General features: G+C 39.6%; 1 protein-coding gene across 1 annotated transcript in view; it reads right to left on the reverse strand.

The window, feature by feature from the left end:
• Ranbp9 (RAN binding protein 9) overlaps window positions 1–18,695 on the reverse strand; it is a 79,442-nt gene that overhangs the window by 57,658 nt on the left and 3,089 nt on the right. The window contains 1 exon segment of the mRNA XM_027410445.1: window positions 5,520–5,631. Within this exon segment, the coding sequence (XP_027266246.1) occupies window positions 5,520–5,631 (112 nt within the window).

Below are 18,695 nucleotides of genomic sequence, written 5' to 3' on the forward strand. Positions count from 1 at the left end.
TCTTCTCTGCTGAGACGCTTAGGAGGTAAGGTGTACTGTGGCTTGCTCCTTCTCTCTGATCTCTCAGCATTTCCCTCTGTATCTGACTCTGGCTTTTTACTACATAGACCAATTAAGAACTCCTTTTACAGTCATTAATAGACACATGACTTGTTAGCAACTTTACAAACACCCTGGTATACAGATTAAAGCCTCAATATTGTGTTACAATTATTTTCATACCAGGCAGCTGTCACCAACAGCATCAATGAGTCATGAGTTGCCATGAACCAGGCCTCTAATAAATGTGTCAAATGCATTATTTAAGTTAGTCCCATGAGGTCAGCAGTACTGTTTCCTTTTAGGACTGAGACTAAAATCGTTTACTGAAAGTGTAAAATCACAGAACAGTGAGCAGCGGAAGCACAATTTAAATGTCCACTCTGCTTCTCAACAAAAGAAACCTGGCTTGTAAAACAGGAATCTACCTTTAAAATCCCACCATCCACAAAAGGATGCCCAAGAAGCTTGTCTACAATGGGGTGTAAAGGTGATTGAAGGACAAGGGAGGCAGAACCAGACATTTGCCTGTTTCTTCTTCTGTGGTGTTAGATGTTACAAAGTCTGTCCTGATCACTGCTGCCCTCTAACAGCTGCTTTGTTCACCTGTACTACTACTATCTTACACTGTATTTTATCATCTATTACATTTATTATTTATCCCCTTTCCTATAAATTTCTGGACAGAGGGACCCTATTTCAACAATGTCTACAGCCCTGTCTTCATCTTGTGAAGCCCTATTAGCCTTAATTCTTACCCCATTTGTAATACACAGTAGGTAATCAACATATAAACCTCTTCTTCCCTTTTCATCTCTGCCACAATCTACTTCTCAGCCAAACTCTTTCTAGCTACCTTGCACACCACCATTACATATGGTACTCTTTCCCTAGTTCCCGTTGCTACTACTGAGTATGGACAGCCTCTAAAGATTCGGTATTACCTATAGAGTTTAGAATTGCCATCAAGGCTCTCTCATATCTTAGTCCATTCTTACTAATATTAAAGGGCTAACATACACTACTTCCTTGATACATGTGTATTTTTGAGCCAGTTCCCCCATATATATGATCTCAATCTTCATTCAATATAGACAATATAGACTGTCTTTTTTTTTTTTTGGTTTTGGTTTTTCGAGACAGGGTTTCTCTGTGTAGCTATGGAGCCTATCCTGGCACTCGCTCTGGAGACCAGGCTGGCCTCCAACTCACAAAGATCCTCCTGCCTCTGCCTCCCGAGTGCTGGGATTAAAGGCGTACGCCACCAATGCCTGGCTTCAATATAGACTGTCTTAATTTAGAGTTTTTTGCATAATGACTGCTCTCTGCCCTACCCCACTGTATTTTCTATATACTAACATAGATATGTTTCCTGAGTTTCTACTGCATGTCAGAAAGCCCACTAGTAAGTATAACTAACGCAACCGTGAATAATGTAATGCTGTTTAGGCTTACCCGGACTTCTAATTATGCAATGTATCCAACAGACATCTGTTAAGTTGATAACTATGCTGTTTACTCACATTATTTTCTCTTTGTTCACACCTTCTTCTGTGAGCACTCATTTGTTGATAACTACCAAATGAAACTAGGAGGTACCCTTCTAGTTTTGTTTTTTAAATCAGTGTAAATATATGTGTCTAAATGTGGGCTTGTACAATGAGTCAATGTCTGAGGAGGTCAGAAGAGGGTGCTGAAACCCATGGAACTGGAGTTAAAGGCAATTGTAAACTGCCTGACACGGTGCTGGGATTAAAGCAGTGTCCTCTGGAAGGGCAGTGCGTGCTCTTAACTGCTGAGCCATCTCTCCAGCCCCAGCCCTTCTGGGTTTTTTGATCTTCTCAAAACTAGATAGGAAACTTCCTTTCCTAGTCTTCATAAAAAATAGCTTACAAAGTTAATAAGCATAAAAGGAACACTTTGAGAGAATATTATTACCAGCAGGAAAATTCAGGAATAGAATACAGACTGAAGCGCTTGCCAATTCTTCCAGAATCACTGTCAAACAGTGGTATCAATATTTTGTTTGAAGAGTTAAAAATATCATATGCATAATAAATTATAACTAAAAGTTCTCAAATAAAATGTTATCTCTCACAGTTTGAATTAACTGTTTCTCTGCTACCTCTATGTCTATCAGCATGAATAATTTAAAACTTGAATGAAATTCCTGAGCTGAAAGTACATTGGGGGAAAAAAAGATTTTTAAAAATTTCAGTATTAAAAACACAAAGTGAAGATATACATAATACAATTTAATTTTTGTTATGAAATCTGTTCAACTTTCATTTCTTAATTAATAAAACATTGACAGGTTACTGGTCAGATAATTTGTCCTTATAAATTAAATTGCCTGAATATGCATAAAATTATGCTCTGTTTAAATAAAAAGCTAACTCAGAAAATTATATTCTTTCATGCAATAAAACAAATTTCCTTCAAGCCTTATTCTCTAGACAGAAAAAAATGATGTCATGCTTCTGATCTCCCTCAGCAGACCTAGAAACACTGCTCAGGGCAGAATCAACAACTGCATTCTCTCACACACAGCACTTTTCACCGCACCCTCTTGATCTCTCACTCCTCCAGAGAGGCCATCACACTAAACTCCCATCATTTCATGAGTAAATTTGTCAGTGACAATTGTTCTAGAAAACCAAGATCTTGGATTCAAATATTTTTACCTGTTTTAAACATGGTCTAAAGAAAATTCTATTTAAAGTGAAACGAACACACAAATAGGCACACATCTCTCTAAGAAAACAGGGGAGTGGGTAGATGAACTAGTTTGCTCATTCATGCCACCAGCAACAAAGGGGTCTTCTCTCCTATATACGCTGCAGCACGACTGCATCTCAAAGGTGTTATGTTAAGTTGAAGACGCCACACTTAAAAGATTACTTCAGTAGAATGATTCTGTTTATATGCCACAAAATGTAAAGGAGACACATATTATTCTGGGAAAGAGGCAGAGACCCACAAAAAAAGACACCCAGAAGCTAGGACTTAAAAACTGATTAGTTGAACTGGCAAATGCAAAGAAGGGACAGTAAGCTAACTATGGAGGAATAGGAAAGGTAAAATATAAAGAACTAAAAAACCCTAAGCCCACGTGTGAAGAAGTTGTCAAGAAAATGCCTTATAGATGAACAGATAAGAATTAAGAATCAACCATTTGAAAAAAACCAGACACCATTACAACAGTGAAAAACCATGAGAATAAGGACAAAGTCATTGTGGTATATGTTTATATATGAAAAATGTCACAGTGGTTTGTATGCTTTACCAAAATAATTTTTAAAGAGGTGGGAAAAAATTAAAACCGTGACAACAGAACAAAATGTGCCATTGAGGCAGATCAAGAGTAATGCAAATTAGTCCGGCTACTTTGCAAAAACTGTCTCACAGTTCCTTAATAAAGCTAAAAATATGTTTTAACTGCACTTTGGCAATCCTGTTTCTGGTTATTTACCCAAGTGAAATGAAAACTCAAATTTACAGAAAAACCTGTACATATAAATGTTGATAACGGTTGGGTAGTGGGTTACCATACTGGTTTGATCTTCCACACCCTCAGCAATAAAAAGGGCTGTTCTCCAAAATATGTGGCAGCAAGGATAGATGTTGAATTCATTATGTGTTGTACAGAGCAGATGCTGGCAGACCTGGAAGGCTGTGTGTTATGATTTCATCTAATGCCATTTTAGAAATGGCAAAGGACAGACAGAAGCCCCATCAATGGTTGCCAGACTGGAGATGAGAAAGGGTCTGCCAAGGGACAGGGAACTATTCTACACCCTAGTTATAGTGGTTATGACTGAACACATTTGTAAAACTTCACAGAACTCTATACTAAATACAAACACATACAATCTTAAACATAAAAGGAAAAGAAGGGTAAGGAATCCTGGCTACAAACAGGTAAAAACAAAAAATTACATAGGATCCAGTCAAACCATAAATTACTCTGTCTGGTAAAAAGTTTCATATTTTAGCCTTAAAGCATATGTTCCAAATGTTGTTAAGGAAGAGACAGAGCCAAGTCAGGTCTAAGACACCAGTAACAGTTACAAACACAGAGCACCTGGGAGGCAATTACCAATCACGTGGGGAACTCCAGAGATTAAACTACCAATACCCATCCCAACTAAGGGAGATGCGGTGGAAACAAGAAAATGATAAAGATTGGAAATCCTCAAGTTTACACCAACAGTGAAAACATTAAACCAACTAGTTTTGAGAAAAGCATTTCAAACAGGCTAAACTTAATGGCTGTGCAAACATCCCAGTAGATGTGTCTCACTGGAATTCAAGGGTAAATGAAACACAGCATTAGATTTAAGGCTCAGGGTACTTGCAGCCAAGAAAATGGAATATATAGAACGAAAGCTACAGAGAACCCTGGGAATCATGAGCAATGCCAGCATTATGGAGCTGAGTTAAGTTGAATATACAATTACAGCGTTAGGCCAATGTGTCTCAGAAATTTTCTCTTGGGAATCTCTGGTTTTATGTTTTGTTTGATCAGGTTGGCAAAAATAGGTAGTTAAAAAGCTGTCACTGTACCCAAGCTTTCCTCTTCTACTTTCAGTACTGCTTGCATATTGAGTATATTCAGTAAAGTGAAGAATAATGTATTGGACACTTCTGTTAATTAAACACAGGTAGATCAACAAGAGGTATCCAAATACAGGTCAATTTACCTGAAGAGCCCAATATTTTGATAGCTCAATGAATGACCCTACGGTAGCTTAAAGGACTCTCTAACATCCCAATGAAGTATCAGAAAATAATATGACTTTAGAGAATCAGTTCTTAACTAGAAATATGCACCAAAATGCTCCCATGAGCCTTTCTCAAAATGCCTACACCTTTACCAAAGCTCTACTTCTGAAAATTCTAATTAAGAATATTTTAGTTAAGGCCCAAACTATATTGTAATAGTCCCCCAATAGTGGTTCTGATGTACATACATCAATCCTAAGACTAAGAGCAATAAACAAAAGCTGGTTCCACAATCAACCAGAGAGACTCTTCACTCTCAAGCTTCCCCACCACATACTAAGCTTCTGGGAAGCTTTCTAATGAATAACACACAGCACCCATCCTCTGAGTATTACTAAAACTCTAAACCCCATGCATGCCCTTCACAATACCTGCAAGTCACTTACTGGTTTTGGTTAACCAAGGGTTAGATCTAACCTCTTGGCAGAATTCAGGAAAACAAGTCACTCTATTGCTTAATAAGTTTTCATAATGAAGCTGCCAGAAAGACTGTTAAAATCATGAACTCTAGCTTCAGTTCAACTAGGACTGAACCAGAACCAGAACCAATCTGCTGCACTGTAATAGTTACTCTGTTTTTCCAAAAGCAAGTTTAAGATTACAACTTTTCAATTATATCATAAACATTTATGAATCATTTCAGATATAATCATTCAGGAATAGAAATTGTCATGCCCACTAAAATTTACACTTACCCATCTCTTCCCTTACTGACAATTTTTACTTCAAAATAATAAATCCCACAGGCTGCTGGTATTGGATGTGTAGCTCGGACAGATGCTGCATCTTTGGGGGTTTTACCATGACCTGCATGTGAAACAAAAAGGAAAGGGGCAAATGAGATTTTCAGGTGAGAATCTTAAACAATTCAAGAAAGTAAGGCACTGGAATGGAACTTAATTTCAAGTGACTGAAGAGGTAATAAAGCATTTATCATCACAATGAATGCAAAACAGCCCCCTTCCCAAGACCTCTTCACACGACCACTAGTTGAATTAAGAGTTCAGAGTCTGAACACACTAAGTCTGGCAGTGGCCTTAACGAAAACCAAAATTTTAGATTTTTGTTTTTCTTTGGTTTTTCAGACAGGGTTTCTCTGTATTGTTTTGGAGGCTGTTCTGGAACTCACTTGTAGACCAGGCTGGCCTCAAACTCATAAGAAATCTGCCTGTCTCTGCCTCCTGAGTGTTGGGATTAAAGGTGTTCCCCACCACCACCCAGCTTAAAATTTAGATTTTTAAGATTTACTCTTACTTTATGTGTGTTTGCCTGCAGCTATGTATGTTGACCACCTATGTGCCTGCTGCCCAGAAGCCAGAAGTGGGATTCCTTGGAGCTAGAGCTAAGGGTGTTGTGAGGCTGCCATGTGGGTGCTGGGCATCGAATCCAAATCATCTGTAAGTACTGAGCCATCGCTCCAGTCCCCAGATTAAAGTCTCTTAAGGTAGGGTATATTTTCAAAGTATTCTGGATTGGAAAGCACATGTGAAAAGGATCTAAATCTTACCAGATCTAAATCTTTATTTAATTTGTAACAATCCTATACATTCTTCTGCAAAATTGACCATTTTTTAACTGGAGATATTTATATGAATATAAAATATATAATCCATTTTTTAAAATCAAATAGGTTAACAGGTAGATCTCTTAAAGAATTTGTAACTCTTATTTGATATATTCTTATTCTCATTTCTGAAAAAAAAAGACCAACTCACACTTATTCAGACAGTGACAGTCTGCTGATGAGTACAGCACTTTAATTTTTTTTCCTTTTTTAAGAAATGAAGTCAGCCAGGCGGTGGTGGTGTACACTTTTATTCCCAGCACTTAGGAGGCAGAAGCAGGCAGATCTCTAAGTTTGAGGTCATCCTGGTCTACACAACTAGTTCCAGGACAGCCAGGGCTACACAAAGAAATCCTGTCTTAGAAAACAAAAAACAACAACAACAACAACAACAAAAAAGAAATGAAATAACACAATGCTATTGTTAATATTATGGACCATCTGTTCATCGGTTGAGTAATGGCTTGTAAGATGTGTATGTACAAGAAGGCAAGCATGTATGTGCCATAACACTCAGGAGTCAATTCTCTCCTCCCAATGTGGGTCTAAGGACTGAACTAACCTTATCAGACTTGCACTTATTTCATGAGTGCCCCATGAAAACTTCTGATAAAGGCAAAATAAGACTCACTCGTATGACCATGGGGAGCTAGGAAGTTAGCCAGGAAAACAAAAATGGAAGCAGCAAAATGCAGCCTCCCCCTCTACAGCCCAACAATTTTAGCATATGTAGGTAACAGATTTATGCTGAGCTGAGCAGCAAGAAAAAAAACTGCACAAAAATGCAAAACAGTCACATGTATGTGTGTGTGCTTATGGTGTGCATGTATGAGAGGGTGTCCACCCGTGTGAAGGCTGGAGATTACCTCGGGTATTGTTCCGAAGGTGCCATCAACCTTGCTGAGAAAGACTCTCACTAGCTTAGAATTCAACAGAGTAGTAGGATATGCCGTTTGGCCAGGGATGTGCCCATCTCTGCATCCCTGGAGCTGGGATTACAGATGCATGCTACCACTCACTCACACAGCTGGTTTCTGAAAATGTGGGTCCTGAGGATCCAACCCAAGCCCTTATGCTTGTGTTAGTATGCACTCCCCAACCCCAATACACACAGTAACTACTTAGTAAACAGACATTTATTGAATTGTGCTACTAGCTTTTCAGTAAAATACATTCAAATAGTTAGAATACCCAATCATAAAAACTCATGCAAACTAAATGCACATTTAAAAACTAGACAGTCATAGTTGGGCCCTTTCCCTGTCAGCTGTTGGCCAGGGAGGCTTATATGGCCCCTAAAACAATGCAGGCTACTTGCCATTGCTTTTGGTTGCCTACCAGAATTAGATGGTTAAGACCCTATTGCCAAAGAGCTTTAGTTATAGTACATAAAGAAACCGACTGGAGCAGAGCTGAAAATTTCCTCCCTGAGAATTAATATCCACAGTGCCAAAAGGTGCTATGCAGGCTGCTGGAGGAGAAGCCATCAACAGTCTTACTCAAATGTGGACTCTGTGCTAGACTACTGACCTGCCTGGGAAATTATCCCTACTGGTGCAATAAATAGTAGAGGCATGACCAACCAACCACTCTTTGCTTGGATTCGGGGTCAGCTCACATCTAGTTCTATAAACCAGGCCAAAAGCCCACAGCTGAGGCCACAGGCTCTAGTGGGAAAACTACTACTATTGCTTTGCTAGATGGATCATGATGTACCTGTAAATTGGCTTCTAAACATTTATGTCTACACTCATAGACTAGAGCTGCTGTCAGCTTTGGTCAAAGAAGTTTCTTTCTACAGAGGGTGGCAGTTACTGGTCCAAATGTGGAGAATAAGTGACTGTTGAATGCTCAACTCTAAATGAGCATAGAAGAGAGGTGGGGAGGATGTTAAGAGCCAGAGGATGGAGTGGAGTATTGTGGAATGCTGTCTCCCAAGCATGGCATAGCCAATGCTTTTTTTTTTTTCCATTCATTTATTTAGCTCATAAATAAAGTCATGCACAATTATGATACACAATACACTATGTTCACAATCAGCCAATGCTTCTTCATCTCTCAGCACAAGCTCGGTCTGTCAACACTGTCTCATGTGAAGGATCCACAAGTGTTCATGGTTATTAGGTGAGGGAGTGGTGTAGCCATTGATAAGTTGTTCTTTCCCTGTAAATAACCCATCAGCCAAGCTCTGTAAGCAACCCTAATAAAACTCACTGGATTAGCGCGCGCTTGCTCATGGTGGTGATAAAAGGGAGATACAAAAAAAAACAGTAAATTTTGGCAGTGACAAAAACTTAATTTAGCAAAAATTTTATTCTAACAATGAATAATAAGGTTTCTGGTAGTAGCCACAATTTCTAGGAATAATCACAAGATAGACTTAAGAAATAATAGAAATAATATTTAACATATCTAGTACTATAGGAAAAGCACTGTTTTGGGTGAATTGTATTTAGTAACTCATTTCACATCCAAAACAACCCAACAAAGGAAATACTACGTAGCCTCATTTCACAACTAAGGAAACAAAGTGAGATAAACCATGTCCATTTTAGACATGCCAACTGAGAATCCCAAGCCAGGACATGTGCTGCAATTTAAATTCAAGAAGCATGATCTAGCAAGAGCTCTGACCCTACATGAAAGATTTAGGGACACCGAGAATTGAGGGAATCACTCCATATTTATCCTTATCTATTCTTCCTATGTCAAGGCAGAAAAAAGAGAACTAATACTGGAAGGCACACAACTTCTTACAATTATAAGTGCTTTGTACGCAATTTTCTCATTCAACATTTGTAACAGGCATTTTCTACCAACATTTTTTTAAAATGAAAGTTTTACAAAGGTGATATGATTTGTTCCTCATGTTAAATATGTGCAGATTAGCGCCAGGCGTGGTGGCGCACACCTTTAATCCCAGCACTTGGGAGGCAGAGGCAGGTGGATCTCTGTGAGTTCGAGACCAGCCTGGTCTACAAGAGCTAGTTCCAGGACAGCCTCCAAAGCCACAGAGAAACCCTGTCTCGAAAAACCAAAAAAATAAAAATAAAAGTTTCCCAGATGATGATTGAGAAACTAATTTAAAAAAAAAATGGTGCCAAGTACCACAAGAGTAACAGAACTGTGCTGTCTTCTGGGATTTTGTTTTTTACTTTTTTGTTGTTGTTTGTTTTTTGTTTTTTTAAAAATGGAGTGTGCTGGATGTCTCTACAATTTTGTTCAAAGGACTACAGAACCTGGAAAAGCTGTTGATGCTATTGATGCATAACATATTGCCATTATTGCTCTTTTTATATAAATATATACATATATAAGCTAAAAAAGTTTTCTACAATAAAAAATGCTTAAAAAAATATGTGCAGATTAAAATCCCATACATGCTTTCATTATTCAAACTATCCCTAAGTTCTTCACAATGTTAAATCTTTTAAATAGCCTGTTTATTATGCTTTCCTAAAATACAGAAAAGTTCTGTAAATGTGAAAACTAAAGCATTTGTTTCATTATTAAATAAGTCACAGGGGGCTTGGGGCGTACCTCAGTACAGAGCATTTGCCTAACATGCACAATGCTCTAGGCCAGTGGTTCTCAACCTTCCTAATGCTGGGACCCTCTAATACAGTTCCTCATGCTGTGCTGACCCCCAACTATAAAATTATTTCATTGTTTCCTTGTAACTGTAATTTTGCTACTGTTATGAAACATAACATAAATATCTAATATGCACAATATCTGATGTACAACCCCTGTGAAAGGGTCCTTCAAAAAGGAGTTGAAAACCACTGCCCTGGGCCAGTCCCCAAGTCCATTACAAACAAATAAACTACAGCAGGTGTTGAGGTGTGTCTCAGCTTGTTGAGCACATGCCTAGCATGCTCAAGGCCCTAGGATCAATTCCCAGCACAGAAAATAAAGATATAAACAAAGAAAGACATAAATACAATTTTGAAAAAAATAAAGGTTCTATCTCTTATGCATGGTAATATCAGATACACAGAGCCTACCTCTAACTATGCTCATCAGATGTAAGATTGTTATTTTTAAATTCGGTAGTTTTAAGAAGGTGGGGAGAGCCAAGCCCAGTAGAACAGGTTTGTCATCCCACTAAAGCAGGAGGATGGAAATCCAGTGTCTGCTTGGGCTAGAAAATGAATTCCAGATCAACCTGGACTACTTGGTGAGATCCTATCTCAAAACAAAATGTAAAGGGAGGCTGGTGATACAATGGCAGAGTGCTTGCCTAACACATGTGCCAAGGCCCTAAATTCAATCCCTACTGGGGGATGAGATGGAGATGGGGACCACAAACACCCCTTACTCTTACTAAGAGTATGGATTCATGAATCTCACTTTAAAAGATTTCTTTCAACCTTTTTAAAAGATGTTTGAGGGCAGGGGGTATGTCATGAATATGGGTATACATGTGTCAAAAGGCACCTACAAAGAATCAGAGGACAACTTTGTAGAGTCCATTCTAGTCCTGTCTTTCCTTCCACTTTTACTCTAGGTTCCAGAAATCACACTCAGGTCTTCAGGCTTCATAACAAGTGCTTTTACCTACTGAGCCTTCATGTTGATCCCCCAAACTTTAAAACCTTTTTTTTTCCCCCCTGTGAGACAGGGTTTCACTATGTAGCTCTGTCTGTCTGTCTGTCCTGGATCTCACTATATAGACTCAAGCTCAGAGATCCACCTACCTCTTTCTCCCAAGTGCTAAGATTAAAGGCATGTGTCACTACACTCTGCAAAATTTAAATCTTTATAACTGCAAAGTCTCCAATGCTAATTAGACATTTATAGCTCTAGAAGAAAATTAGTATATTACTTAAAAGCTCTAAAGCCAGCAAGATTAGATCTTGTTAGATTGTATTCAAATAATCTGTTGATTCCATTTAACTGAAATGGAAAAGGTTGAATAAAGCCACTCCCATCTACTCTCCAATGTGCAGCCTGTCAGTTAATACCTCTCTGGAAATAGTAGGTCAGCCTTTCTTTTCTTACACCATCCTTTAAGAGGCACTATTGAAAATTCCCTGCAAAGCCTCTCCCATTAGCCTGGAAGTCATACTTGTTGCAAACTTCATTTGTCCCATCTTCTGGATGCATCTTTGCCTCTTTTACTGCTCAGCCACGTTAGCCCAGTTCTAGTCACACAGCCAGTTTAGTCTGGGCACTAAACTGTAAGCTCGGCTTCCCTTAGGCTGCTCAGGTCCTCTCACTCTTTAGATCTGAGCTCAACCTTTTCTGCCTCAAACACCAGCTACCTTCTCTGACTTGGTCTAACCTCATTTTTACACACACCATGCCTCTCTTATCATGGACTTTCTACTCCAAATTCAAGCACTCCTTCCTGGACCCACACTCTAGATTCTGACACCTGCAACTATTCCAGCTCAGAAATACTAAATTCTAACCAGTACTGTTCTACTACAAGAAAAAAAAAATTCCCTAAATACAAATTAGCTCACTTGCATTTAAATATGGGAATGGTGCTAGCATAATCAAAATGCCACTTGGGTCTGTAACACAGCTTTTCTCAACACACTGATACATTTTAAGAGCTTAGCAATATGCAAAGGCCCTGAGTAGAAAGGGCTAGGATTCTTACAGAAGTATGTATATCCCCACCTACCGTGCACAAAATCATCAGGGCAACAATGCACAGCCACAGGTTAGAGGTGCTAATAAGGTTTCCTCTGAGAAGAGACTCATACATCTCACTTCCAGTACACATGTACAGGACTATGAGAAGTTAACAGTATGAGAATGTTAACTTCATGAGAAAATGAGCCCACAATCAAACAGGATGTGATTTTTATCAACTAGGGGTCAGTATATAGCTTGTTTTCATTTACTTAGACTTCAGTAGTTTCCAAAGTTACCTAGGTCAACACTATCCCCTCTCCTCTCCCTGAGGTTATTTCAAACATGTGTTACCCAGTTAAGACTATTTTATCAAGCTGAATGTAGTGGTAAACAGCTGCAATCCCAGCACTTGGAGACAGACAATCAGGAGTTCAAAGCTGTTTTCAGCTACATAGTGAGTTCAAGGCCAGCCTGGGTTTCTACATGAGACCCTATCACTGTGGTTCTCCGCCTTCCTAATGCTGCAAGCCTTTAACACAGTTCCACCATGTTGTGGTGACCCCCAAGCATAAAATTATTTTCATTGTTACTTCATAACTGCAATTTTGCTACTGTTATGAATTGTAATATAAATATCTGATATGCAGGATATCTGATATGAGACCTATGTGAAAGAGTTGTTTGACTCCCAGGGGTCAAGACCCCCAGGTTGAAAACCACTGCTCTATCAGAAAGAACAGGAAAGAGGGTGGCAAGGACCTAGATTATTCTGTCAAGCTGAGCCCAGTGGTGCTGGCCTGTCACCCAGCTACTCAGGGTTCTGAAGGAGGCTTGCCAGCATGAACTGAGACTCTACTTAAGAAATGAATCATATTCTACATTCTATACTGGAATTTTTGCCTGTCTCCTAAATGATTGTTGAACTTGAGTTCATTGTGGTTTGCCCAAGACCATGTGTCCACAACTAAAGTACACAGGATACTTTCAGTATCCTAAAAATACCTTCCATGGCTTTATCTATTTGATCCCAAACCTTGGACACTACACTTTTTTACTGTCTGTACAGTTTTCCCCTTTTAGACAGGTTGTTTTCTCTTTGGAATATGTAGATCAAATTCAAACATGTCTACATGGCCTGATGGCTGGTTTCATTAGTGATTGGTACTATCACAAGACATCAAACTTCTCACGTGTCTTGATCCTGTCACCAATTACTTTAAGGTATCTTAGTTGCTACCAGTTCTTAAAGACCCTGAAAAAATTTGCTGCAAACATTGAAAGGCAGGGCAGGAGTCAATTTGGAGGGAATTAGTCCACATGCAAGTTTCTGTACAGGTTTAAGTTCAGATGAGTTAGGTAAATATTTGGGGATAAAACTGCTGGGAAAGTATGATAAAAATATATTTGGCTATTTCAGAAACTGCCAAACCATTTTCAAAGTGACTATATCATTTTGCATCCCCCCACTAACAATAATTTGAGTTTCTGTTATTAGGCCTCCTCACCAACAACTGGCATACTTTCCTGCTTTTTGTTTTGTTTTTTGTTGTTGTTGTTGTTGTTTTAAACAGGCTTTTCACTTCAATTAAACAGGTGTCAAGCACTTACACCTTGAAAGAGAAAGTTCAAGACCCAGGACCTAAGGCTGCAGAGTCAGTCACATGCAATCGTGGGAACTGAAGTAGTAGATCCCTGGGATTGTGCCAGCTGCAGTGTTCTGCTGCACTGTTATCAAAGTCCCACACTCTCAAGTGACTACCCCAGCCCCAAGCTCCCAGGGTCCTGTTATTTTTAACACAGTTGTGTGGAAAACAGGGTTTTCTCAGCAATGCATTTGTGGAACTGAAGCAGAGATGCCTCTTGTCTTCTTACACAACATACTTTCTGAAGATTTCACTTCTAAACTTTACCTAATTCTGAAGCTCTCCTTGGAGTTTCTCTCTTCCTTTCTCCCAGGACAAGTTTACTTGGGAATCTCTTAAAAGGCCTCAAATGCCTTTCCTTCACAAGCCTATCCTTCCACCGCAGCAACCAGGAGAGCCATAGCCTTCCATCAGTGTCAGTCCACCTTCCCCAATAAGGTCCTAGCAATCAGCCTCTGCTGAAAACTCTAACAATGTGGCAAATGATCACTGCCTCGAACTCTGTAATATCACCTGGCCTTTCCCAATGCTCTAACCGATGTTCACAAATCTCCAGCCTGTTGCAATTACTTCAAAAGGCTCGCCCACATTTTCTTCACTCACATGAAGGTCTAAGGTTCAGGAGTCTATTTTGTGACCGTTAGCTGTGGTAACAGTCAGCTCTCCATTCTGTGACCTGTGCCCACACCAGTTTATGGATGTGCCACTACTGAAGGAACAGAAGGCTCTCTCCTCTCCAAGTCCAACCAACCACCTGTGCTCTGCACTCTCCTCCCAGCCTTTGCCCCTTTAGCCTGCAAGCTAAATACCTTCAGTCATTTCTCTTTAATTTCACCTAAACCTTTAGGAGCACAACGTCCCCAAAATGTATACAAGTTTTCTCACAAAGTTCTTTCCCTTTGTGTTATAAACCATTCCCAGTATTGTATTAAAGCTGGTAGTGAATAAAAACTTTCTTAATTTTCAAAGTAATAAAAAGGTCTTGCTGTTATCAATTTTATTTATTAAACTTTTTATAATTATTGGGACACCACACCTTGAATTGAAATTCTAGTCGCACACCAATTTCACTTCAGTTTTACCCACAAACTAAATGAAGGTTGACTGAGAAATGATACAACCGTTGCTAATGGTACTTTTATATTTTAAGAAGTTCTGAGTATGTAGGATTTTCACCTATCCTGACATTAAAAATAAAGATTTTTTTTTCTCCCTTACCCTTCTATTGGTAATGCTTAATCTTTCCACTTTCTCAAGCGAGCTTTATGTGCCAGGTTCTCTCTACTCAGACCCCTCCACTTAAGTCTTTCAATCCCTGACACCTGGGTTTTGTTCCCCTCATGAAATCCGAACTGCTCTCCCTAAGGCTACACCGGTCTTATTCCAAATCCAGCAGTAAATGTCCCAGGCCCATGCCACTACACACTGCATCATATATGAACTAGGGGCCTCTCCCACCTCCTTCCTCCCCCCCCCTCACTCCTGTGGCACTACTCTCCTCCCCACCCAGGTTCCTTCAAAGCTGCCTTTTAATGATGCAGTACAGTTCTGCCTCTGCCAGGGTTCTTTCTCACTCCAAACGCTTCAACACTTTCAGTTTCAACTACCATCCCTCTTTCCAAGCTTCAGGTGACTTACAAACCCTTTAGAGAAAAACAGTGCCTCACAATGTCCCTAATGAAGACAGTAGGACTCAGACTATGCTGTTACCACTATAGTTTGCATTTTATAACTACCCCGCAATCCAAACTAAATTAACACAGCTGTTATGGTTTTAAGTGGGAACTGGCCCTCATAGGCACATGTGTTTGAAATTGTCCCCAGCTGTTAGTGCTATCTGGGAAGGTTGTGGAACCTTTAAGAGGTGGCATCCGCTGAGCTGGAAGTGAGTGGCTGGCTCTACTTCAGCCTAACTGCTATTTCCTGATCCATAGTGATGTAAACAAACAGCCTTCCAGTCCTGCAGCCACATGCACCAGCCACACCTTCTCCACTATGGAGGACTACATAACCTCTCAAATGAGTGAACCCAATAAGTCAATCCTACCCCGTGTTATTTCTGCCAGTGACTTTGTCACAGTGATGAGAAAAGTAACTGATCCAACATGTCAGCACCCCATCTGAAGACTACCAGCTCACACAGTAACAGTCCATGAAAAGCTCTATCCAATAAACTGAGAATTAGCTCAGCAGATACCATAAGGCCTCGGGGCTTCAAATGGCAAAGTAAAGATAAGCTGGTCATAGGGAGAGACCCAGAATCAGCAACTGTAGCTGGGTCTCAACTGCAGAATAGCTAGAGCCTTGTGGCTTTTCACTACTGAGATCACTTAAAGACCCTTGATTCTGCTCCTCTGTAGGGCTTCCTCCTACCCCCACCCCGTCAGTATCTCCTGATTTCCACGAAAACCTCAGATTAAGGTTCCCACTTCTGGGACTTGGCATGGTGGCACACACCTTTAATCCCAGGATTCAGAAGGCTGAGAGGCAGGTGGATTTCTGAGTTGAAAGCCAGCCTGGTCTACATAGTAAAATCCTGTCTCACAAACAAAAGATTACCATTTTCACCTATCTCCAAAGATACTGTAATACAGTGCTAACATCTTCCAAACCTATCTGACTAAAGGTTTACTTTAAGACCTCAACAGAGCCAGAAACCCAATCCTCCTTGATTTCTCTCTTTATTCCTACCTCATATTATCTTTAAAATCTCATACATATGTTGCTCTTTTCTGCCCCTTCCACTGATCTAGTTAGTTTTCTAAAGGAATTGGTTTTTTTTTTTTTTTTTTTTGGTCTTATACACTGGGATCTCTTTCAAACAATTGTGAGGTCTGACAAAAATTTTTTAAAAATGTGATCCAGACACTTGCTATTTAAAATCTTCTGAGATTCTCCAGCTTCTACAGAGTAAGAGTCTAAGCCCTTGCTCTCACCTTTTAAGCTTGACTACTGAGCTTAACTTCTCTAATCCAGTGGTTCTCAACCTTTAGGGGGTCAAACAACCTTTCACAGGGGTCTCTTATTAGAGATTCTGCATATCAGATACTTACATTATGATTCTTAACAGTAGCAAAATTACAGCTTTGATGTAACAATTTAATAATTTTATGCTTGGTAGTCACCACAACATGAGGACCTGTATTGAAAGGAGGCAGCCCTAGGAAGGCTGAGAACCACTGCAATCCTTTCCAGGGTCAGCCTAGTTAGATTCTCCTATCTTCCACAGCATCCTCTAACAATTTCCCTTACTACTACTCCATCTTATGTTCTTTGAGCCAAGTGAGGTCATAGACAGTATTTTAATCATCTTTAAGTCCAGAAACCAGTACCAAGCGAACATGTAGAAAACTTAAGTGAAAGAATGAATGAGTGGAGTAAACAAGGCATACATTCAAACTTAGCAAAATTTTCAGCCCCATGGCAACTGCTTGATTATCATTGTTGCTATGTAGCACAATTCTCTTTGGTCTTAATAATAATTTTTAGTCTTATTTTATGATCTCTCACTGAACTTGGAACTGTTTTCTGATTAACAAGTCCCCAAGATACACCTGTGTCCATATTGCCCCCCCATGTCCCCTAGGAGTTTCAGGCACACACTGACACACCCTTTCTCAGGAGTGGTGGTGATCTGAACTCTGGTCCTCATGCTTGTATAGCAAGCACTTTAGTGGCAAGCACTTAGTGGTAAGCCAACTTCTCAGCACCTCTATAATCCCTAACAGGCCTTTGTCCTTGTAAGCAAACATTTGCTATAACATTTGTTCAGACTTAAAGAATACAAGGTCAATGAGACAGCTCAGTGAATAGTTGTCCTGCTAATAACCTAAACTTGATCCCCCAGGTCCCACAAGATGGAAAGAGAAACAACTTTGGAAGTTGTCCTCTGACCTCCACACATACATGTACACAACACACAATCACACACAAACCTGCATGCACACACATACATTTTTAAAAAGTATTAAGAAAAAAAATACAAAAATTGTAATCAATTATATTTAGTAAGGGTTAAAAACGGGGGCCTGGGGCAGCAATTCAAAGAGCCTAATGCTCTCCCAGGACCTGAGTTTGATTCCTAGCACCCACACCAGGTGGCTCACAACTGCCAGTAACTCCAGCTCCAGGGACTCCAATGTCCTCTTCTAGACACCAGGGCACATTCAGGCAGGCACACATACCCGTCTACCGACCCGACCTCGGCCCACACACACACACACACACGTAAAAACATTATCCACTTAAGAGATTCTAAAGATGCTCCAATTAAAAGGTGCCCTTCAGTATTCCATTACTTCCTCAGGCTCCCAAGTTCCAATTCTCTGGCATGTACCCTGAGCATTTTAAGTCAGGCATATCAAGGAGTCCCAACTTTTCTGAAGCACTGTATCATTTCATTTATTTGCTCCTTAATGGGCAGTGCTTTTGAGCACAACTGTTTTAGAAATGTGAAATTATTCTCACACAAATGGAAAGGGGTAGTAAGAATAAGACAAAAATCACAAAATTTGGAGTCAGCAAAAATTAAGTTTTTTCTTTAAGTTTTTAAAAATTATTTTAAAAGTGTTTTGCCTACATGCATGTTGTGTTCCTGATGCCCGAAAAGTTAAGACAAGGGCATCAGATTCCTTGGAACTGTAGTTATGGATGGTTATGAGCCACCATGTGGGTGTTAAGACTTAAACCCAGGTCCTCTGCAAGCTCAACACATGCTCTTAACAGCTGAGCCATCTCTTCAGCCCCACAAAATTTTCAATCCTGTCTGACTTGTGATTGAGAAAATCTAACCTTCAGGTGCCCCACTTTCCAAATCTACTTGTGTCTCTGTAAAGTATCCTAATAGTGACAGAGCACATGTGTGTATTATGTGTGTCCTACATGCGCTCATGTCTATAATCTGTAATAGAAACATTTAGGTTAACTGAACTCACATATTCATTAAATTTTAATATTCATTAAAATAAAGTTATTATAAGTAAGTCTAAACCTGTCACTTTAAAAATCAACTATCTCTGAAATAAGAGGGCCATCCCTGCATGTTTCAATAACAGATGTGAGATTATTAAATAAAA

This window comes from Cricetulus griseus, chromosome 3 (genome assembly GCF_003668045.3).
Source record: "Cricetulus griseus strain 17A/GY chromosome 3, alternate assembly CriGri-PICRH-1.0, whole genome shotgun sequence".
NCBI lineage: Eukaryota > Metazoa > Chordata > Mammalia > Rodentia > Cricetidae > Cricetulus > Cricetulus griseus.